The sequence below is a fragment of the Myotis daubentonii genome, chromosome 6 (assembly GCF_963259705.1).
Source record: "Myotis daubentonii chromosome 6, mMyoDau2.1, whole genome shotgun sequence".
Taxonomy (NCBI): domain Eukaryota; kingdom Metazoa; phylum Chordata; class Mammalia; order Chiroptera; family Vespertilionidae; genus Myotis; species Myotis daubentonii.
Window position 1 is genome coordinate 92,189,754 of NC_081845.1, and position 24,010 is coordinate 92,213,763.

Sequence of the window (24,010 nt, forward strand, 5' to 3'; positions counted from 1 at the left end):
CCAGCCTAGCCCAGTCTGGAAACAGTCACTGTGGGCACCGGGTAATGATGTCACGTAGCAACGCCCAACTTCCTCTCCCTAGAGACTAGCTGCCTTGGAGTTTCTTCAGCCCAGGAACATGACTTTATAGCCAGGTGCAAACATTTTACACTTTAACCAAATGTCTGTGAAGTGTTTTCCTGTGCCTCATCTCATTTGATCCTCATAGAAGTCCTGGAGTAGGTAGATAGGAGACTCAGGAGACTTGGTGGAATCCTATTTTCTTTTCAGCTGGAAAACAAAGATTTAGAAAGTTGAGAAACCTGACCCGACTGAAAAGAAGTAAGAAATGGTGGACCTTGCCCTAACCGGTTTGGCTCAGTGTATAGAGTGTCGGCCTGCAGACTGAAAGGTCCCAGGTTCGATTCCCCTCAAGGGCATGTACCTTGGTTGCAGGCACATCCCCAGTAGGGAATGTGCAGGAGGCAGCTGATCGATATTTCTCTCGCATTGATGTTTCTAACTCTCTATCCCTCTTCCCTTCCTCTCTGTAAAAAATCAATAAAATTTATAAAAAAAGAAAAAAGAAAAAAAAAAAGAAATGGTAAACTGTGAAAATGACTTCAACTTTTCTCACTGCGCAGAATATAGTTAAACACTGCTGCAGTTAACTGTTTTACTCTGCATGATCTACAATAATAATCTGCTTTGTGTTGATATTTACTGCTGTGTTGCTGACAATTACCTGAAAGAGAAGTTGGGGTGCTTCACTGGGCTGGAAAAAGTTTAGCCAAATCAGAAAGCAGGTCTAATTAAGTAAGTTTATCTATATATATAAAGCTCTTAATTTTTCATTATCAAAGCTCTTGCTGGCGCCAATTGCATGCATGTGTTTCCATCTGTCATTGACGATTGTGAATTTGGTTAACAATTCTATTATAGAGAAAGGGTGAATAGCGATATTAAAATATTTTTTCTAATTAATTTCCTTTCAATGTGCATGAATTTGTGCACCAGGCCTCTAGTCTATATATATAAAAGCCTAAGTGCCCGAACGACCAAATGACAGGTCGACCTCTTACTATGATGTGCACTGACCACCAGGGGGCAGATGTTCAATGCAGGAGCTGCCCCCAAGTGGTCAGTGCATTCCCACAGCCAACCTCCCCTGGCTCCTCCCCCTCGGCCAGCTGGCCAACCTCCCCTGGCTCCTCCCCCTCGGCCAGCTGGCCAACCTCCCACTGTCCTGATCGGCCCAATCACCGGCCAGGCCGAGGGACCCCACCCATGCACAAATTTGTGTGCGGGGCCTCTAGTATAGTCAATAATATTGTAATTACTGTGTATGGTGACAGGTAGTTACTAGACTTATTGTGATAATCATTTTGTAAGGTATATAAATATTCGATGACTACACTGAACACTGAACACCTGCTGTGAGAATCAACTGAGATAAAAATGAGTGAAAGCCCTTTGTACACTGCAAAGCTCTATGCAAACATCCTGCACTGTTATTAAGTCGTTAAGGATGGCTAGAACTTTGACAAAAGGCATTGAGGGAGAAGGGCCTCTGGGCAGAGAGAATGAAAGGTGAGGTAATTTTTGTGTGAAACTACACAAAAGGGGCTTTGAAGTTTAGAAAGATCAAAGCAGCCCTAGCCAGGTTGCTCAGTAGGTTAGAGCATTGATTGAACACAACAAATTGATGTTTCTCTCTCTAGAATCAATTAAAAGAAAAAAAGATGAAAGTAGTCAAGGAAGGCCTATGTTTTTAAGACCATTAAGGAAACAAAGCCTGGGATCCCAAGCTTGAAGGATAAAACCAAGACCTACGGTCTTAAGTTGAGAGAGAGAGCCATAAAATCACAAACACCCTAATGAATGACTTGCCCACAGAATTCTTTGCTCTCCAGATGGCCTCTTTGAAGGCCAGCAGAGACCATCTTTGCTTGCAGGAGCCTGACACTTACTGGTTTAGGACAGCTCCTTTCTCAAGGAGTGAGTACCCAAAGGCTAGGTAAACTTGTGACCTCTTAATCCCAAAGGGTGGTACAGACTAAGTGGTTGAGTAGCCTTGAAAAGCAAGTTCTTCTGTGCGCACTAGGTCGCCTTCCCTGTAGCCCATGTCCAAACCTGTACGAGCTCGCCTGACCCCCCCAATATGGCATGTTAATTATTACTTTAAGGAAGAGCAGGTGGGGTCAATGGCTACAGCGGACTTCGCTACAGTGTTCGAAAAATCAGGGAGGGGAGATGTAGTGACTACACAGGTTTTAAAATTTCATATAACTGCAGTTGGGCCCTAACTGGTTTGGCTCAGTGGATAGTCGATAGTGTGTCGGCCTGCGGACTGAAGGGTCCCAGGTTCGATTCCCCTCAAGGGCATGTACCTTGGTTGCAGGCACATCCCCAGTAGGGAATGTGCAGGAGGCAGCTGATCGATGTTTCTCTCTCATTGATGTTTCTAACTCTCTATCCCTCTCCCTCCCTCTCTGTAAAAAAGCAATAAAATATATATATTTTTAAAAAAAGAACTACAGTTGGGCGCAGGCACACACACATATACTTGCAGAAATGAGTGCATGCCAAACTGGTTAAATTAGAATAAGGGCTGTAATCTAGTTAATTGTATCGGTCTAGTTAATTGTATTGCGCCAATGTCAATTTCCTGGTTTTGATAGTGTAGTCTAGTTATGTAAGATGTTGAAGGAAGCTGGGTGGGTGATGGGTATAAGGCACCTCTTTGTAATTAATTCTGCAACCTTTTGTGGGTCTAATTATTCCAAAATAAAAAGTGAAAAATCAAAACACAATACACAAAGGGAACCCCCGCCACCCCCAAGGGCCCAGCACCCCGGGAGCGCCCTGCACGGCACCCTTCTGCCCGCACCCTCGCCCTTGCACCCGCAGGCGGGGAGGGCGTGGGTGGGGTGGGGCCGCGCATGCGCAGTCCCGAATCCCCGCCGCGTCTCCGGGAAGTCGCGCGTGCGCAGTCTCGGCCCCGGGCCGCTCCCCCTGTCCCTCTCTGCGCCGGGACCGGCCGCCTTGGCCCCTCCGCGCTGCCGTCTTTTCCGGCAGTTGGGGCGCTTCCTGTTGTTCTCACCCTCAACCGGCCCTGGTCCCCTACCCCAGAGGATCTCCCCGTCCCCTCCCCTCCGCGGGCCGGCTGGCTGCCGCCCTGTCCGCGCGTCCAGACCTCGACCGTCCGGCGCCTGCGGCTGTCTGCCCGCCGCCAGCCCCGCCGCCCTCGGGGCGCTGGTGAGTGTCCTGCTGCCGCTGCCTGCAGCCCTTCCCAGGCTTTGCCCTTCACCTCTTCTTCCCGACTCTCCGGGGCTCTCCGCGTCCCGCCTGCGCCCTCCTCCCGGCCCGGCCCCCCGCCGCCGAGGCCCCGCCGGTCCTCTCTGCTCCGTCGTGTGCAGTCGGGGCGGGGAGCCGGGCGCTCCTTTCCGCGTTGCCAGCTTTGTCTGCGCGCGGCCATCTGTCTCATCCGGGGTCTCGCTCTTTACCGGTCTTCACCCCCGTTTCTCTTTCTTGGAGCCCGAGGCCCTGAGAGCTGCCGTCGAGGCAGCCCAGCGTGGGGCGTGGGGCCTTCGAGCCCGCTCCCTCCCCCGATCCGGCTGTGGGTCCCGGGCCCAGGTAACCTTGACATCGCAGGGACCTTTCGTGAGGACCCTTCTCTTAAGGAAAGGTGGAAGGACTAGAGGGGAGTCTGTGTCCGAGTGTGCGGAGCGGCCCGTGGACAGACCAGGTCCCCCGGTCGCCCTCGGAATCGATCCCAAGAGGCAAAGAGAAACCCGTTCTGTTTGGAATGTGCAGACCCTGCGCCTCCTCTCCCTCCAGTGCGCCTGGGCTCTGAGTTAGAATTAGCCAGGCAGTAGGTGGGGTTCCCCAAACATGAGACAGCCACCACAGTCCCAGGCTCCTCTCTGCCCCAACACCAGCTTCCTCCGGAGAGGAGGGGACCCCAACACCAGCTTCCTCCGGAGAGGAGGGGACCCCAACACCAGATTCCTCCGGAGAGGAGGGCACCCCAACATCACCTTCCTCCGGAGAGGAAGGGACCCCAACATCAGCTCTCCTGCAGCTCCCTGCAGGAAACCATGCCCCACCACACACTCAACTCCTGGTAATGGACATCAACGAGGACCGTTTTCCTAGTAAACTTTTTAAAAAATATGTATTTTTATTAATTTCAGAGAGGAAGGGAGAGGAGAGGGAGAGACAGAAACATCAATGATGAGAGAACCTTTGATTGGCCGCCTCTGGCACGCCTCCCCCTGGGAATCCAGCTGCCACTTCCTGGTTCACGGTGGACCCTCCCCGCTGAGCCACACCAGCCGGACTCCTGGTAACCTTTTTGTAAGGTGCTCACCAAGTGCACAGTGTTGCACGTGAGATGGGCGGAGGATTCTGAAAGCAGGAGAGGACAGGATGCTTGCTCTCCAGGGGCTTACAGTTTAGTAAGAGAAATTAGATGGGTGAGTCTTAAGGAATGGTCTTAGCCCCGATGTTGTATTTATAGAGGTCGCTCTACCATTGTCAAGTCAGTCAGGTAAAATCTCTAGATTGAGTCAAGCAATGGTTTTCATTTGATCTCCATTCATTTGTTCATTCATATCCTCACCTGAGGATATTTTTCCCATTGATTTTTTATTTTAAAATATATTTTATTGATTTTTTTACAGAGAGGAAGGGAGAGGGATAGAGAGTTAGAAACATCGAGATCCGATCAGCCACCTCCTGAACACCCCCTACTGGGGATGTGCCTGAATCCAAGGTAATGCCCTTGATCAGAATCGAACCTGGGACCCTTTAGTCCGCAGACGCTCCATCCACTGAGCCAAACTAGTTAGGGCTATTTTTTTATTTTTTAGAGAGGCTGGAGGGGAGGAAGGGGGGGGGGGAAGGGGGGAGAGAGAGAGAGAGAGAGAGAGAGAGAGAGAGAGAGAGAGAGAGAGAGAGAAACATAGATCTGAAAGAGACATATCAATTGGTCGCACATGGGGGAGGCGAAACCCGAAACCCTGGTAGGTGCCCTTGACCCAGAATTGGGCCTGAGACCCTTCAGTGCATGGCCGAGGCTCTAACCACTGACAACACTGGCCAGGGCAGGAGAAGGTTTTGAAGAAAGATCAAAGGGAAGGCCAGTGCACCCTTTGCCTTACATTAGAGGCTGTATGTGAAGATCGAAAACCATTCTGCTGGAAAATTTGTTGGCCTTACTACATAAACATCTTTGAGTGAATGTAATCTGTTTAATCTTTTAAGAAGTTTAGTAAGTCATGACATCCACTTAAATGGGTCAAAACTCCACCCCCCCCCCCCCCCCCCGTCTTTATATGCTCATCAGTGTAAATGTAATTTTGTTCTTTTAGCTTTATTGACAACTGAAAATTCACTAAACTTAGTTGCTCAACTGATATTTATTAGGTAGATTCTACCTATTATATGGAAGGTACTGTTTGTCTCAGGCTTAAACTCTCTCTAGTTGTTTTTTTTTTTTTTTTTAAGTTTGAAGTAATTTCAGTTGTTAAAATATATAAAGGGTCTCTAGAAGTTTACAGATAAGGGAGGAGTGGAGTACAAAGTGCTCACTTGCTTCAGACTTGTTTTTAAATCTGGTTTTTAAATTTCTTCACCAAACTTAGAGTGCATGTGGTTTTCATTGTGGGTGGAGAGAGGATAGGGGCTGACAAATAAGGAACCACACCCAAAACCAAACACAGGGTTTTTATAATCCTCACCCAAGGACATTTTTCACTGATTTTGACAAAGGGGAAGAGAGAGAGAGAGAGAAAGAGGAAAACATCAATGTGAGAGAAATATAAATCAGTTGCCTCTCCCACTTAAGTGCCCTGAGCGGCAGGGTAAGAAGCCTGCAACCCAGGTATGCGCCCTGATGGAGAATCAAACCCGAGACCTTTCTGCTGCATTACTAACTGAGCCACACTGGCCAGGGCCAAACAGACGTGGCTTTTGTTTGTTTGTTTTTGTGTGTGTGTGTGTTTTAAAAAATATATTTTTTATTGATTTTTTTTTTTATTAGGAAGAGAGAGGGATAGAGAGAAACATCGATGAGCTAGGAAGTCATTGATCGGCTGCCTCCTGCATGGCTCCCTCTGGGGATTGAGCCTCCAACCCGGGCATGTGCCCTGATTGAGAATAGAATCGGTGACCTCTTGGTTCCTGGGTCAAAGCACAACCATTGAGCCATACCAGCCAGGCTTTTGTGTGTTTTTAAATTCTGATATCCTATAAACACTTGAGTTTGCTTTGGTATTAACAGAAACGTCCCATAAAAATATATAACATCTATCAACACTAATAAAAGAGAAAAATGGTAATTGGCGTACGAGCTACCCTTTTCATTGGCTAATCAGGGCTATATGCAAATTAACTGCCAACTAAGATTGGCAGTTAACTGCCAACAAGATGGTGGTTAATTTGCATATGTAGGCACAATGCAGGGAGACGAAAGGGAAAGCAGGAAGAAGCCCCCTGCCACTGACAGTGATCAGAAACCCAGGGGGGAGCTAAGAGCTGGGGGGCAGGGCAAAGGCGGCCCTGGGGCCGCCTTTGCCCTGCCCCCCAGCCATGATCGGAGAATCAGGTGCCTTTTCCGCCCTGGCCAGTGATAGCAGGAAGTAGGGGTGGAGCCAGCGATGGGAGCTGGGCACGGTCGAAGCTGGCAGTCCCAGGAGCTAGGGGTCCCTTGCCTGGGCCTAAAGCGAAGCCCACGATCGTGGGGCTGCTGCAGCTGCGGGTCCCCGCTGCCCGGGCCGGACGCCTAGGCCAGAGGCGTCAGGCCTGGGCAAGGGGCCGATCCTGTGATTGGAGGGTGATGGGGGTCAACGCCTGAGGGCTCCCAGTATGTGAGAGGGGGCAGGCTGGGCTGAGGGACACTCCTCCCCACACACACCCAGTGCACGAATTTCGTGCACCGGGCCCCTAGTGTATATATAAAAGCCTAAGCAACCATTACGACCAAACCACCAGAACAACCAGTCGACCAGTCGCTATGATGCGCACTGACCACCTGGGGGCAGATGCTCAATGCAGGAGCTGCCCCCTGATGGTCAGTGCACTCCCATAACCAACCTCCTGCAGACCCTCCCCCCAGCCGGCCAATCTCCCAGGGCCCCTCCCCTCAGCCGGCCAATCTCCCAAGGCCCTTCCCCCCCCCCCCTTCCCCCACCAGCTGGCCAACCTCCCATGGTCCCTATCCCCAGCCAGCCGCCCCCTGATAGGCCTCCATCACAGGCCAGGCCGAGGGACCCCACCCGTGCAAGAACTCATGCATCGGGCTTCTAGTTTTATAATAAGGTAGAGCTGAGTTCAGTGTCTGAATTTGTACTGGTCTTTTTGGCACATCATGAATCAAAATGTTTGACTCTGAAATAGAGCCTTGATTTTGAACCTCTTTGCTCTGAAGGGATTATTTGTTTTTCCCCCGTGAGTATTTTATAAAACTGTTTAATGTTGTCTTTTTTCTTAGTAATAACAAGTGTTTGCACATTCCTCAAAAGCCTTAGTTTGATCTACAAAGCAAAAAATCTACTGAGTATTAAGGGGAGAACCTTGAGAGGACTTCATAAAATGCTCTACCTTTAAAAGTGGACCTTAGCCTCTCCTTATTTTTAGTCAGCTTTATTTTAGGATGAAAACACAGACTTAGAGTCCACATGCATGGGAGGAAGATATGATAAGGATAAAATATGAACATTAGTGCTGGAGCAAGTCAAGGCTGGCGAGCAGTCTGGCCAAGTGTGACAATATAGGTTGGCAAAAATTTCTGGGGGAAAATGAGATTTAAATTTAGGGGAAAATGTTCTATCAGCTATTTAAACTGTTAGTATTGGCTTTGTCATATGTACTGGTAGGGTGCCTTTTTTTTTCTTTTTGATATTTTCATCACTAAAATTATGGTCTAGTTTTTTTCTTTGTAATATTGTTTCCATCATAGGTCTTTGTTTTAACTAGTAAATTCAAATATATAGTGAATATTTATCAAATAGACATATCAGAGTACATACATACCTGTAGATGAGTGTTTTAGTCAGATTTTTTTTAAACTGTAGAAATTGTAAATTTAAGAGTTATTGATAACAATGGTAATAGTACATAGTCATTGAAGAAAATATAGAAAATGTGGAAAGCATAAACAAGAATAAAAGATCTATTATATTGAGATCATGGGAAAATTCTGTTTTGGAACATATTATTTTTACTAGGATTGGAAACATTTCCCCTGACATTAAACATTTGAACATATTTTATTTACTTTAAACATGTTTTTATTGATTTTAGAGAGAGGGTAGGGGAGAGGGAAAGATAGAAACATCAATGATGAGACTCATTGATCCTCTGCCTCCTGCACGTCCCCTTCTGGGGATTGAGCCCACAAACAGGGCATGTGCCCTGACAGGGAATCGAACTGTGACCTCCTGGTTCATGGGTAGGTGCTGAACCACTGAGCCACGCTGCTGGGCTGAACATATTTTAATTATCTGCATATTATTTCATTATATGACTTACTATAATGTAATCATTTCTGTTGTTGGGTATTCAAGTTATTTCTAGTTTTCCTTTGTTTACATGCTGCCTCGAACTTTCTTATGTATGAATCCTTATGGGTCTTGATTTCTCCAAGGTAGCTTCCTAGATGGCAAGGAATTGCACTGTCTATAGTATATATTCTTAATTTACTCATATGGTATTGTGATCATGTTTTCTTTTTAAAAATGCCAAACTGTTTTAAAGATATATTGATGCCACTTTTAGGTACACGTAGATTTGCTTCTGACTGCTACAAGGTATTTTTTTGTATGCATCCACAACATTTTATTTATTTGTTTACTGAATTGCCTCTAACTTCCCATAACAAATGATGGCACAGTGAACATCCTCTGAAATGTCCATCCTTGTGCATGCTACCTTAAGAGCCTGAGTGACAATTGCTCTAGGTCTTTTACCTAGGGATGGTATTTCTGGGTCATGGGACATTAATATATACTTATTTTCACCCAGTGTTTGTCTGGCTTTTGTTATTTACTTGTTTGTCCTCCATAAAAGTTGTACGAATTTACATTCCTACCTATAAGGTAGGAGAGCACATAATTGGTAGATTCTAATTCTGAGATTAAAACCTCTTATTTCCTTTGTTTCTAGCAGCCATGGCAATGACCGGCTCAACATCTTGCTCGTCCATGAGTAATCACACAAAAGAAAGGGTGACAATGACCAAAGTGACCCTGGAGAATTTTTATAGCAATCTTATCGCTCAACATGAAGAACGAGAAATGAGGTAAAGAATTTTAAGCAAATTGTGTCATATTTTGATGTCTGGTATCATAAAGCACCTTCATATTCTTGTTGAAAGGAGACAAGAATAACAGCAGCCATGTTTATAGCCTATCCCATTACAGTAGAATGACAGTGTCATTGATTTCCAAAGCCCTTGCTATTATAACCCCCTCATTTCTACTACTGAGCCAATAACTCAATATTCCATGGTAGGATAAAACAATTAATTGGTTCAAATCCTTGGAGTTCATTAAGGCAGTGTGATGTAATGGAAAGAGCAGCTCTTATGTAGTCAGACTTGGGTTTATAATCCTGCCTTTACCATGTAGTAGGCTGTATGAGGTTGGAACAAGTTCCTTAGTCTTTTTGTGTATCAGTTTCCCCATCTGGAAAATGGGGATTAGACTTAACATATGTGAGTACCTACCATTGTGCTTCACACATAATAATCACTTCGTTAATGGTGGTAGTAGCAGCTGTTGTTATTAATCTGGTGTATATTATGCATGTAGTAACTCATAATTACAATTTATTCCCAGTATTTTATTATGAAAATATTTAAAAGTGTAGATAAGTTGAAAGAATTGTACAATGGATACCCATAAATACATCATCTAAAATCTGCAATTAATCATTTGTTGTTTAAAAAATAATTTGTTGTTTTATCATAAATCCATGTATCCATTCCTCTATCCATTCATTAATCTGTTTTGCTGTACATGTTTCATATGTCAGTATATTTTACTTTCTGTTTATTTCCGCTTGTATATGAACTAGAGTTCAGTATTTTAAGGGAATAAAATTTGCATGCAATGAAATGTACAATCTTAAGGGTTACCATTCGATGAGTTTCAGCAAATGCCTACACCTGTGTTACTTAAACCTCTGTCAAGACATAAACCATTGCCATTGTCCCAGAAAGTTGGTTCACTCCTGGGATGTTCCTTCACCCTCAGGAACCATTGCTATGACTTTGTTTCTACCATTGATGGCCTTGCCTGTTCCATCAAATGGGACATGTTAATAGGTCCACAGAGTGAGTGCTCATTTGAGTAAGGCATCCTTCACTCATCCTGATGTTTTCAAGGTACATTCATGTTGCTGTTGTGTCAGTAGTTTGTTCCTTTATATTGCTGAGTACCATTCTGTTTTTTTTAATTTACCTCAGTTTGTTTATACATTCTGTTAATAAACACCTGGGTTTTTCTCAATTTTTTGCTATTTTGAATAAGTTTCTATGCACATTTGTTACAGATCTTTTTGTGAACATTTGTTTTCAGTTCCTGGGTAAATTTAGGAGTAGAGTTGCTGAGTCATAAACATATGTAGGCACATGTTTAGTTTTATAAGAAATTGCTAGACCTTTTCCCAAAATATTACCAACTGTGTATGAGAGTTCTAGTTGCTTTACATTTTTGCTAACATTTGTGTTGTCAGTCTTTTAACTTACAGCTCTTCTTGTGGATGTTCAGTGGTATCTCACTGTTGTTTTAATTGCATTTCCCTGTTGATTAATGATGTTGGACATTTCTCAGTGTGCTTTTGGCCATTTGTATATTTTCTTGTGAAGTGTTTATTCATATTTTTGACCATAGAGTTGTAGGGAGTTCTTTATATATTCTAGATACTGCCCCGTGGTTATATGTAAGTTTTGCAAATAGTTTCTTCCAGTCTGTGGCTTTCCGGTTCATTGTTCTAATGATGTCTTTAGGTGAGCAGAAGTTTTCAATATTGGCATTTTTTTCCTTTTGTAGTTATTACATTCTGTGACCAAAAGAAACCTTTGCCTACACACAAGTCATAAGGATGTCCTATGTTTTCTTCTGGAAGTGTTATGGATTTAGTTTTTACATTTAGTACTATGATCCATCTTGAATTAATAAGTGTGTGATATGAAATAGGAGTTGAGCTGAATTTTTTTCCGTATGGATATCTAGTTATTTTAGCACTATTTGTTGCAAGGATTATTTTTCTCCCCATTAGATTGCTTTGACACTTGTTGAAAATTAAGACCATATAAGTGTGTATCTATTTCTAGGCTCTCCAGTCTGTTTCATTGTTCTATTTATCCCTGTCCTAGTATCACACTGTCTTGATTACTGTAGCCTTATGGTAAGTTTTGAAGTCAGTAGTGTAAGTCCTCAACTTAGTTCTTTTTTTTTTTTTTCCAAGATTGCATTGTATATTTTAGTTTCTTTGTATTTCCATATACATTTTAGAATCATTCATTTGAGTGAGAGAGAAACATCGACTTGTTGTCCCACTTATTTATGCATTCCTTGGTTGATTCTTGTATGTGCCCTGACCAGGGATCAAAACGAAACCTTGGCATATCAGGATGATGCTTTAACCAACTGAGCCACCCAGCCAGGGTCATTAAATACACACATAAGTCCTAGCCAGTTTGGTACAGTGGATAGAGCGTCGCTGAGGACTGAAAGGTTCTGGGTTCAATACTGGTCAGGGGCATGTACCTGTATTGTAGGCTTTATCTCTGGCCCTGGTGGGATGTGTTTAGGAAGCAACCAGTCGATGTATGTCTCTCACATAGATGTTTCTCTTTCTCTGTCTCTCCCCCTCCCTTCCACTCTCTCTAAAATCAATGGAAAAATATTCTTGGATGAGTATTAACAACAACAAAAAATTAAATACGCACATAGATGGAAAGACTAATACGGTGAACTACCATATAGTCATTCCTCAGATTCAGTAATTATCAAGACTTCACTAAATTTGTTTCATCATTTATATTTTATTTTTTCTTGTTATTGTGTTTTAAAGCAAATTTCAAACATCTGCCATTTCAATCCTGTGTACTTCAGTATGCATCTCGAAAAACATGGCCACTTTCTTGTATAATCACAGTGCCGCCACGAATCTTACAGAGTCCAGTAATTCCATGGTATCATCTCACAGAGGATGTCAAGCCTCCTTTCAGGCTGTGCTTGCCATTTTGGTGTCTTCAAGGTCTTCGTTGACTTGGCCCCAGTACATCATTACCAGGGATTATCCTGTATGATAGGCCTTTTCTGGATATACTAGGGGCCCAGTGCATGAATTCATGCACCTTGAAAGGAACAGTGGGCTGCGAGGCTGCGGTGGGCACAGGGGCGGGTCTGGGCCCATCCTCTGTGCCCCTGCCTGGCCCCCCCACCGCAACCCCTGGTCTCCTGTCTGCCAGCAGTCCTGCTCCCGCTGCCTCCACTGCCGTGCGCTGATGGCGCCGGCCCCACTTGCACCCGCTGATGGCGTGGAGAGATTGGGGCCCCGATCGCCCGTCAGGAGCAGGGGGAGGTGGAGAAGCCCTGAGGGGTGATGGGAGCCGGCAGCCGCCGCCTGCACCCTCTGACAGCGATGAGTGATTGGGGCCTGCGCTGGGTACCGGCAGTGGGTGCGAACGGCGGCTCCAGCGCTGGCAGCAGGTGCAAGCAGGGCCGGCGCTGGTAGCAGGTGCAAGCGCTGGGCGGGACCGTGGCACACGGGAGCAAAGAATTTTCAGTAACCACCAGAGGCTTGCCCCAATGATAGCAACCGGTACCCCGCCTTGGTCTGGCAGCCCTGCTCACCTGCTCCACCATCCTGCCATGGCCGAGCGCCATGTTCTGTGCTTTGCCGCCTGCTGCCGACACCCGCCATGTTCTGCGTATACCCCCTGGTGGTCAGCGCACGTCATAGCAATTGGTTGTTCCACCGTTCGGTCTATTTGCTTATTAGGGTTATATATATATATATATATATATATATATATTCTCTAATGAAAGAATTTGATTGTGTTCAAGGGGTTGATTCTGATAACTTTACTCTCAGTCAGGTGTTCTGAAACCAATTTAATTACACTTGCGATTAAGCTGTGGAAAACTTCTCAGTTTGAATTTAGATTTAAAATGTAGTCAGACCTTGTATGCATATATGCATAACCCATGGACACAGGGGGAAAAATGGGGACATATGTAATACTTTCAACAATAAAGAAGTATTTAAAAATAAGAAAGAAAAAAACAGAATAAAATATAGTCAGAAGGCCCTGGTTGGGAAGCTCAGTTGGTTAGAGCATCATCCCAATTTGCTAAGATTGAGGGCTCGATCCCTAGTCAGCGTACATACAAGAATCAACCAATGAATGCATAAATAAGTGGAACAACAAATTAATGTTTCCCCTTCTCTCTCTCTCTCTCTCTCTCTCTCTCTCTCTCTCTCTCTCTCTCTCTCCCCTCTCTTTTTTCTTTTCCTTTCCTTTTCTTGTCTTGTCTTTTAGTTTTTGCTTCTCTGTCTTTTTTTATCCTCATCCAAGGATATTTTTCCATTGATTTTTTTTTTTTAGAGAGAGAGAGTGCAAGTGTGGGGGAGAGACAGAGAGAGAAACATCAATGTGAGAGAGACATAGATTGGTTGCTTCCTGCATGCACCCTGCCTAGGGCCTGGGTCCTCTCTCTCTCTCAATAAATTTTTAAAAAATAAACTATAGTCAAAAGGAGCTGTCATTGTGACACACATTGTGTGATAGCACTTTTGACTTCTAGCCCAATCTAATGTGGTCATTCAGAAAACATGTAGTTGGAAGATATGATAATATTTGACACTCAAGGCACAAAAAGAGCGGAACATGGTTGAGTTCTTACAGTTCTTGCTATTGATTGTTTGACTTATTCTTCTCTACTTCAACTATTTAACCACTGAAATGCAATTAATTTACATTCCTGAAACTACCAGTAGTACAGCCTTCTCACTCCAATACATGAGCAGGCACAGATGCAAATCCCCACATATCCTGGGAGCTAGGAGAAAAGTGGGATGGCAGTCATGCGGGTTCTTACTTCTTCCCATCGGGGGCAGAGTAGATCTTTTTACTTCCTGAGTGTTTAGACAAAATTCTTACTCATCATCTGATCCTGTGGGCTTGTAATATGATTTCTAACAATATATTCATTTAAACTAAATAGTATTATTGTAATACATATTCATTGACCACAAGGAAACTCATTGTCTTTCCATGTTCCTCTTCTGTGTTTATCTTGGTTAGTGGCATCATTGTCCTCCCACAGAAGAAGTTCTAAGATCTTTCCCTTGACTTCTATTGCCAGTTGGTCATCTTTGCAATAGCTCTGTTCACTTCACTCTGGGTTTCCAGTCTAGTTCCAGATCTTTACTGCACAGCTGAATCCTTACAATAGCTTTTAATTTGCTGTCTGTCAGTGCTTTTCCTGCTAGTCCGTTAGCTCATTACTGCTGGTTGCCATTCTTAAATAGAAATCTCATCACATCACTCCTTTGTGCACAAGTCTCTGTCAGTTTTTAGTCATCTGCAGACAGAGCCAGGCACGCAGAAGCGCTGTGCGCCTCAGACACGCTAGACTGCATGCTGTTACTTCGTGTGCCCTGTATTCTTCCTCCTCTTTGCCTGCTCACATTGCCTGTCTTCTGGAATGCTGAGTGGTGGAGGGGAGATCCCAGCCCATGTGCTTTCATTGATTATGCTGAATAAGTAAAGGTTATAGGGAATTGGTTGTAAGGTTAAGTTTTGTTTCTTTTGGTTTTATCAAATAAGTATTAAAATAGATAAAAATATTCTTAAATACAGTTTCTAAATTCAGTACTCCAAGGATTTAGAATTCTTAAGGTTTTTCCCTCCCTTTTTATTGACTTTATTGGGGTGACTTTGGTTAACAAAATTATACAGGTTTCAGGTGCACAATTCTACAACACATCATCTGTACACTGTATTGTGTGTTCACCACCCCAAGTCAAGTCTCTGCCCATCTCCATTATCCTCCCCATAACCTCCTCTACCTTCCTCCATTCCCCACTCCCCCCAGCAGTCACCATCCTATTGTCTCCATGACTTTTTTCTCTCTTTTTTGGGGGCTTTTTTACTCAATCTCTCCCCCTCCTCACCTCATAGGTGCCCCCCCCCCCGCCAATTACCTTTCTTGAATATCCAAATTCTGCATTTTATCTTTGTTGTTTATTATTCTTTGTGGCAAGGAGGAGGAAGAAGATGTGAAAATAAAGGAAGTAGATATGGGGAGAGGGAGAGAAACACCCTGATATGAGGTTATCAAACACCAGCTGTTTGTGGTTTGTTAAGGAGGAAATACAGTTCTGACAGGAAAAAAAAAGAGAGAGAGAGAGAACTTTTCATTTCGAAATAAGATTGTTGCATTAACATCTTATACAGTCTGTTTCAAAATGTAGAACTAATGAGTGGGAATCTTTTCACTTGTCTTAGTAACTAATTTGTTACTTTAATGAGCTCTTTTAAGATCTACCTGTTTTTGTCATTAAAAAACAATTCTTATGTTTGTATACGCTTTCCAGAAAATTACATTCAAATATTATTTCACATGTTTGTTTATTTTTAGACAGAAGAAGTTAGAAAAAGTGATGGAAGAAGAAGGCCTGAAGGATGAAGAGGTAATTAAAATCAGAATTGTTTTCCCTGGAAACTCAGCATGGCGGGTTGTATCTTGTTCCGCACGTTGTTAGTCTTAGCGCCCGTGCCCGCGGGCGGCTGGTGCTTCTGGGCTGAAGCACTCGTCCTTAACGAGTAAGCCGCCAGGAGGGGAACTTCTCCGGGTGCAATCATGGCAAGTCAGTTAGCATTAACTTAGAATTCCAAGAAAAGGAAGAGATGAAACCAATTTAAAATGTTAAAAAGCACAGTATAGCATATTTACAGAATTCACTGAAGAGGCTCCATAGAAGTGGGACAAACTTCTGAAGTCATATTCAAGGCAGATCAGCCCTTTCCTCTAATGCCTCCGATGTGGTGGGGAAAGCACAGTTAATAACTGCGCAAGGACCTGAAATGGCAGTGGAAATGCTTACAAAAGTAGGAATAAATTACAGAACCCAGGAAAATGGTGAAAAATACCCCAGACTTACAGAGATAATAGGAAACTAGATTGTACAATGAACTGCAATGTGTAAAAAACCTAGAGGGAAATGAAAAACACACACACTTTTCTATAACGAAGATTAAAGGACAATGCGGGTCATCCCTCCTTCATTAGAAAGGCTGGAATAGTGGGTGGCTGAGGGAGGTGGGTGACGCGTCCCGAGAGGAGGCACCCACTCTGTTCAGTGTGGTGTGGTTCTGTATCTGAAGGTTGGGGGGAGGGGGGAGAAGTGAGCAGTGGGGTCCTTCTGTGGTGCTTTCCTGGGTGAGAAGATTATGTTTAGTCTGGTGTGGTTCTGGTTTCCAGATGGGTAAAGTCACAAGTATGACTTTGTTGGGGAATTTCAATTCCTCCCCCTCTCCCCTCTCCCCCTTTATTTAAACATTAGAAACGACTCAGGCGATCAGCTCATGCTCGGAAGGAAACAGAGTTTCTTCGTTTGAAGAGGACAAGACTTGGATTGGAAGATTTCGAGTCCTTAAAAGTAATAGGCAGAGGAGCATTTGGTGAGGTAAAAACCCCACAGCTACAGCTACTTATCCAATGTGAAAGCCCATAGCACCTCAAAGCTTCTCATGTGCCATGAGCTCATGACTGTTGACATAAGTGAAATATGGGGTAGCCCCACACCCTCACGGCTTGGTCTGCCTCCTCTTCCCCGCTCCACTGTCCCAGCTCTCGGATTGTTCTTCTCTGATGATGTTGATGTCTTAAATATTGATGTAGGAGAGTTGAAAGGTAGAAGGGAACCAGTACTTATTATATTGTTTTTCTCATGTAATCATGACAGTAACTGATAGGTGACTCAGAGGGGATATATGTTGCAGTGTCACAGGCATTGACACTGCAACATATATCCAGTGGTACCAGAGGTCAGCCCAAGTTTCCTGATCTTAAAGCTCTTGTTTTTCCCAGTATGTAACACGTTGCCTCTCCAGGAGTGAGCATATCTCCACTCTATATTTTTTCCTGCCAGACTGGTACAGCTCTAAAAAGATGGCCCTGAGGGACAGGATTTGTAGAAATGAGCTATGTAGGTAGTGGTAGAAAGTTGAGAGAATATGTAGCTTTGTCCCAGCTAATCTTGCAGATGCATCCTGCTTGGTCACAAGAGCAGTCTGGTGGGGAGGGTGTGCATGAGCCCATGCAATGTCATTTCCATTAGTGGAAAACATCCAGAGTGGGTGACCAACTGTTGCCACAGTTTCATTATCTATAATAATAAAAGCGTAATATGCTAATTAGACCAGACATCCTTCCAGAAGAAGCCAGGGCTGCGAGGGAAGCCCAGGTCCCGGGTGCCAAAGGGAAGCCGGTGCTGGCAGCCAGGGGAAGGGGAAGGCCTATTCTTGCACGAATTTCATGCATCGGGCCTCTAGTCTTTGTATAATAGGTATGGCAACCCTGTACCCTCGGGGAAATGTAAGTGTATATTCAAAAGCACAGATGGAAGAGTAAATTGATCCCTGAGCATTCAGAATCCCTGTTGGCCCTTAAGAGAGGGAAATGGACAGTATCACCTCTAAATTGCTTTCTGCTCAGTGAGGAAGGGACATGGGACTCAAGCAGGAAAAGAAAGGTGTGGGGAGAAGAAAACATACATGTGCTGGGAGAGGAAGGGAAGGATGTGCAGGGAATTGCCAGAGGTTTTTTGGGGGGTTTGTAGACTCTTAATTTTCTTTTCATTGATTTATTTATTCTCTCTGAAAAACATTGGAAAATTAAGAAGAGAGGAAAACTGCATAAAGTCCCATTTTCCTAGTTATATTTAGTTTTTTTTCCTTCAAGACATTTTTCCTACGCATGAGCTTTTGCTATTGTTTTAAACATTGCTGTAATCACTTACTTAGGTTTTCTGAGCTGACTGCATGACATGAGCCACGGGTTTAATGAGTCCTTAAGTTTGAAAGTGAGGGTCCTGAGTTAGATCGTTTTGTCCTATTAGGGAGCCAAAGCAGATGTTTCTAGCACTGATTTCACTGGGTGTATAATATCTATTTTGGAACTTTAAAAAGCATTTTATTTTGCTTTGTTCTTGCTAGTTGCTTATATTAAAATTGTTACACTTTTTGCCCGACTGGCATGGCTCAGTGGTTGAGCATCAACCTATGAACCAGGAGGTCATGGTTCAATTCCTGGTCAAGGGCACATATCTGGTTGCAGGCTCAATCCCCAGTGGGGGGCATGCAGGAGGCAGCCAGTCAGTGATTCTCTCTCATCATTGATGTTTCTATCTCTTTCTCCCTCTCCCTCCCTCTCTGAAATCAATGGAAATAGATTTTTAAAAATATTTTTATACTTTTTCAGTTTAAATATTACTTCCTATAACACATGAAAGCATTAGCTTGGCATTGTGAATTTCTAACTTGGCATTCTTTTAATAACTTTTAGGTTCGGCTTGTTCAGAAGAAAGATACAGGGCATGTGTATGCAATGAAAATACTCCGTAAAGCAGATATGCTTGAAAAAGAGCAGGTAAAGCACAATTGTAGTTGGGATTTTAGTTACTTGATGAACTTTTTGTCTCCTAAAACTGTTCTTTTTGCTTATTTGAAATGTATATTCTTATTACAGTTTTCTTTAGCTCTGTCATGTATGAATATTTGTAGAGTATTACTTTTTTTATCCAACAAAGAAGTAGTAGTTACATATATTTTAAAAGTACAAATAATATTTCTATGTTATATGCAATCTTTTACAAGTTGAAAGCCTATTAGAGAAGCACCTGCTCTCTGTGAATCCCAGTTGATCATAGTTGTCTTTGTCATGAGCCAATTCTGAGGTAACACTTGATGTGGTGGCGTGTTCCTTACTGGGAGCTGAGAGAGAGAAACTACGCACACCTTGGAACTGAGGCTTAGGCGTTAGAATTTGGGATTTGCCATTTCAGTGTGACTTCGTGTACTTCATTCTGTACACTGACACCAAAGTTGGATCTTCAGAGTAGCTTATCATCACCTGGAAGAGAAGTCTTCTTTCTGAATGAATTTGTTAAAATATGTAAATGGCAGAGCAGTGTAGATTCTTCATTCATGAATAAGAACACTTTCTAAAGCCTAAGCCTACTTTGCAAATAGATTTATAAGATACATAAGTAGTTTATGCAAAATACATTTTAAATATTGGACAGTGTATTAAAGAGACTGCAGACATTCTGTAAATCTAGTTTAAGTTAGCTGCTTGCTCAAGAACAGATGATGGTGGGTGATGCCTGCAGACACCCTGTGAAAGACCCGGTGCTGCAGGAGGACCAGGAGAGCTCGGACACGGCCCGCGAGCAGGGGTGGAGGCGGCCCCGCCCGGCCCTTTCTGCCTCTTCAGAGGAGGTACAGTCCTGAGGCTTCATTTCAGTCCCAGCTCGACACTTGGAGTTTATATTTTCTCTCTAATTTTCATGTTACCCAGAAGCTTTAGACTCCCAGGAATTTCCATTGAGAGTATCAAATACCCTGGCATAAGTCTTCAGACACTATAGTTTATGCTAACACTACCTATTAAAAATGCACACACCCTATTTATATTTTACCTAAAAATTTGTGTGTGGTTTGGCTGTAAGCACTGAAAGAGTTTCAGTTGATCCTGAAAAGGAAACTGTAAAACTGTATTATGATTAGTCAGAATATTTTGTATTTCACAAGTGCATTTTATTTTTACCAGACATGTTTCCCATAGGTTTACCCAAGGCTCAAAACCCCTCTTTATCAAATAATTCACATTCAGTTAACATTTTAAAGAACGCACATCATATTCTCATTTGTTAGTCCTTCTTAGCATGTGCCAGTTCCATAGCCTGGTGACAGAGATGATCCGGACACTGTCAACCATTTTCTCAAAGACTGCCTTCTTCAGAATTAATTGCTAAAGTGTTTCTACATGAAAGTAAAGAAAGTGTTGGTTAGAATTAGGATTTGAGTCCATCTTGCCGTTGGACCTAACTCCCTAAGGAATAGGCCCTTTAAATACAGTTCCTCATGTTGTGACTCAACCATAAAATTATTTTCGTTGCTACTTCATAACTGTAATGTTGCTACTGTTATGAATCGTAATGTAAATATCTGATATGCAGGATGGTCTTAGGCGACCCCTGTGAAAGGGTCGTTCGACCGCCAAAGGGGTCTCGACCCACAGGTTGAGAACCGCTACCCTAAGGTTTGACCTCAGGGTGGTCAGTTAAAGTCATTGGCCCAGGCTCTCCCTGGCTAGCCATCCTGAAGGAGGAGCAACTGGTTATACTGGGTCGGATGGAAGTAGACCAGTGCAAGGCCATCACTTTTGAGTGTGGCTGGCAGAGTTTAGGCTCACAGCCTACCTTTTTGCAGGCATAGGTAGGTGCCTTATTCAGAGGAAAAGGTTTTTGTTTGCTTTTACCAAACTGAGCAAGAATTAGAGCTGCCCACTGAGAATTCAGACTGTTATTCTGTCCCACAGGATGGACAGTTTTGCTACCTGGGAAATAAATACTAAAGGATAAGAGACCAGCATTTAGCCAGTTTCTTCATGTTTCTCTCCCAGCACAAAAGGAAATCCTCCAATTGTGACGCCAAGTCTAGTGTTAGCATCGGATAGAAGACTGACTTGTGTCTCTGCTTTCCTTGTGCCCAGGTAGCATCTCATTAAATATTTAAGGAGCAGGGGAAGGGGAACCTCTGGTGGGAGTTGCACCTCTGGCTCTTCTGTCCGTTACCCTCTATCCACCTGACTCCACTCCTAGATCTTGAGGTCCTAGCTGCCGATTCAGCCCCAGGAGAGAAGGGCAAGGGGAGCTCCCAGTGACTGTAGCTTTCCCCTGACACACAGGGAATGTTGTAGTCACCTTCTGTCCCCCAAGGCGAGCGGCGCTCTGCAGCAGGGAGTAGCCTTAGCAGGAGCCAGGGGAGCAGAGGCAGGTGAGGGCTGCTTTGTACTGTCTTTGTGTCTGGTAATGACTGTCAAAGCCACGGCTGCTGTTCAGCAAGTGGCATTAGTGTTTTCTGAAAGCTTTGGCACTGTATTAAAGCTGAGCAAAGGCAGTAGCTTTACCGGGCATTGTCGTGATTCATAGCACTGTTCCTTATCACCCTGTGTTCCATTTTCCCACCCTCATGCTGCAAGTGAGATGTAAAAATGTATGTTTTCTGCTATTTAAAAATGTCTTGAACATTTTTAGTAGCAATTGAAAACTCAAATAGTAAGTAAACTCAATTGCCTTCAGGCCCCTGGGAGTTAGCAGGGAAGAATGAGGCAGGAGAGGTGTCAGACAGGAGAGAGGGGGAGGATTTGTGTCCATACGGAAGAATGCCTGGCTTTGCTAAAGACATTCCAATAAAACAAACAAGCATATAGAACATTGTGTGAGTTTGCCAACGGGAGTGCCAGTTTGTGAACCTTGATACATCTTTGCCTCTGAACATACTGTAAACCCAAGCCCTGTGGCGTGTTAAGACCAAAATATCTCTTCAAGGATTGGACTGGGTTTAATAAATTTAAATCTTATTCAACCCAACTTTGCATCTTGTGACACTTACATAAGAGGAGAGGGGGTGGGATTTGATAATATGCAGCACTGTTTTGATTACTATTATATATTAAATTAGATAAGGTAAATTTCATAATAAAACATTATTTTAATGAATTCCAGTTCTCCCAAACCTTCGGCAACTTGGTCTCCTTAGCTAGATATTTCAGTAAGAGGAGGAAACGGGAAATGTCATAAATCTGAACCTAAAACTTCCCTTAGGTGTTCTTATATTTCAGTTCAGTAAGAATTTATCGAGCACATCCTCTGTGTATAGCAGCGCCCTACATGCTGTGGTATCATAGTGTTCTAGAATGGTCAGCCAGGGCACCATCATTGCCGATACCTTTGCACACCTGGACCAGGACTTGTTTACAGAGTCTCATCTTGAGACTTACCTTTATCATAAAAGATTACATTAGTCGCCCCCTTATCTGCAGTTTCACTTTCCATGGTTTCAGTTACCTGTGGTCAACTGTGGTCTGAAAACATTAAATAGAAAGTTCCAAAAATAAACACTTTATACATTGTAAATTGAGCACCGTTCTGAGTAGTGTGATGTCATCTTGCACCATCCTGCTCCATCTGCCTGGCATACGAACCTGCCTTTGCCCGTGTGTCTACGCTGTGCTGTTAGCCACCGAGTAGCCATCTCGGTGCTGCGACGCACTGATGTGGTGTAGCAGGGCTTGTAGGATGGCCCTAAGCATAAGAGTAGTGATGCTGGCAGTCAGGTATGCCACAGAGAAGCCCTAAGCGCTTCCTTTAAGTGAAAAGGTGAGTACAGTGTGATAGGATATTTGGTGAGAGAACATATTCACATGAGTTTTATCACAGATATTGTTATAATTGTTCTATTTTATGATTAGTTATTGTTAATCTCTTACTGTGCCTAATTTACAAATTAAGTTTTATCATCAGTATGAAAGCATAGTATATATAAGGCTCCATGCTATCCTTGGTTTCAGGCATCCACGCGGGGTCTTGGAAAGTATCCCTCTCTGGTAAGGAGGGACTACTGTATTAGAACAAAAAGATGCAAAATCATAGTAATTTTGACTAATCAGAGGGTTGATTTTTAGCACTGTTAAAGTTGCCATTTGCATTACAGCCATTCATTTTGCCATTTTTAAAAACTTTCATCACTTAATTTTTCATTATCAAATATCTTCAAGTCAAATGTTGTCAATTTTGAGTTAGTAGGTTTGCCTAAGTATAAATTAGATCTTTTGCATCATCACAATTTAATACTCAAAATAGTATTTAAATTGTTTAAACAAATATACAGTCTAATAAAGCAGAGCAAGTCTTGTCATTAATCAAATGCATATACCTCCAGGTTGGCCACATTCGTGCGGAGCGTGACATTCTAGTGGAGGCAGACAGTTTGTGGGTTGTGAAAATGTTCTATAGTTTTCAGGATAAGCTAAACCTCTACCTAATCATGGAGTTCCTGCCTGGAGGTAATTACTTGACGATGAAAGGTCATTTTTCCTTTTTGTTCTGTGGTTTCTTTCTCACCTCAATTAACCCTCCTTTCTAATCCGTGCTCACAAAGTTACTTTCTCTATCTTTTTTAGGTCTGTAAAGGAAGTCAATAACCTGTCTTGTGCTGGGTGCCTTTCTACAATTCTTAGTGCCATAAAAGTAACCTTCTCATTCATTCTCATGATTTCAGATGGACATTTCTTTCTTTTTCTTCTAAATATATAGGAATAAACTAGGGACTCTGCCTGCTCTCCTGTCAATGGGAATCATGTATAATCAGTTACCTAAGTGAAAAAATTGAAACTATAACATCCTTGCTTCAATTCTTTTGTTTCCTTTTCTATAACATATTAATAAGGAGTGAATTTCTCATTACCTGTATTAGTAGCCAGCTTCAATTTCTCATTTCTGAAATTTTAAGTTTATGTAACTCGGCCTGTGTATCTCCCGAGGCAGCTCCAAACAAACCCAGAGCAGGACATACCATTTCTTCTGGGAAGCACAGTCTGTCCCCAGCGAGCAGATGAACTGTGAGCAGACGGGTGGGGAAAAAAGAAAAGTTTTTCTTTTTTTGTTCTACAGCAAAGCAACTATTGTGGCATAACCTTTTGATCTTATGACAACCTTTAGTTAGATCTAGGGTCATCAGTAATTTTTTTTATTAACAATTGAAGAAGATGAGAAAAGAGACTGATAGCTTGAGGAGAAACTTTATTATTTAGATGCCAGTTGTTAAATAGTCACCAGCCCCTGGACATGTGCTCCCCAGGCCTTACCTGCACCGTCTCCCATAGCCTCCCGTGTCTCCTGGACCCTGCCCTTTGCCTGGGTGGAGCTGGCCTACAGAGCC

At 43.3% G+C, this 24,010-nt stretch overlaps 1 protein-coding gene across 3 annotated transcripts in view; it reads left to right on the top strand.

The window, feature by feature from the left end:
* Positions 1 to 2,997: 2,997 nt before the first annotated feature.
* The window catches only part of STK38 (serine/threonine kinase 38), a 37,036-nt gene continuing 16,023 nt past the window's right edge, over positions 2,998 to 24,010 (top strand). The window contains exons 1-6 of one of the 3 annotated variants that reach the window (XM_059701862.1): positions 2,998 to 3,237; positions 9,148 to 9,283; positions 15,642 to 15,693; positions 16,567 to 16,689; positions 18,570 to 18,653; positions 23,012 to 23,135. In XM_059701862.1, coding sequence (XP_059557845.1) covers positions 9,153 to 9,283; positions 15,642 to 15,693; positions 16,567 to 16,689; positions 18,570 to 18,653; positions 23,012 to 23,135 — 514 coding nt within the window. In that variant the 5' untranslated portion in view covers positions 2,998 to 3,237; positions 9,148 to 9,152. The remainder of the gene's footprint in view (positions 3,238 to 9,147; positions 9,284 to 15,641; positions 15,694 to 16,566; positions 16,690 to 18,569; positions 18,654 to 23,011; positions 23,136 to 24,010) is intronic. The other 2 variants (XM_059701860.1, XM_059701861.1) reach the window with 2 other exon arrangements.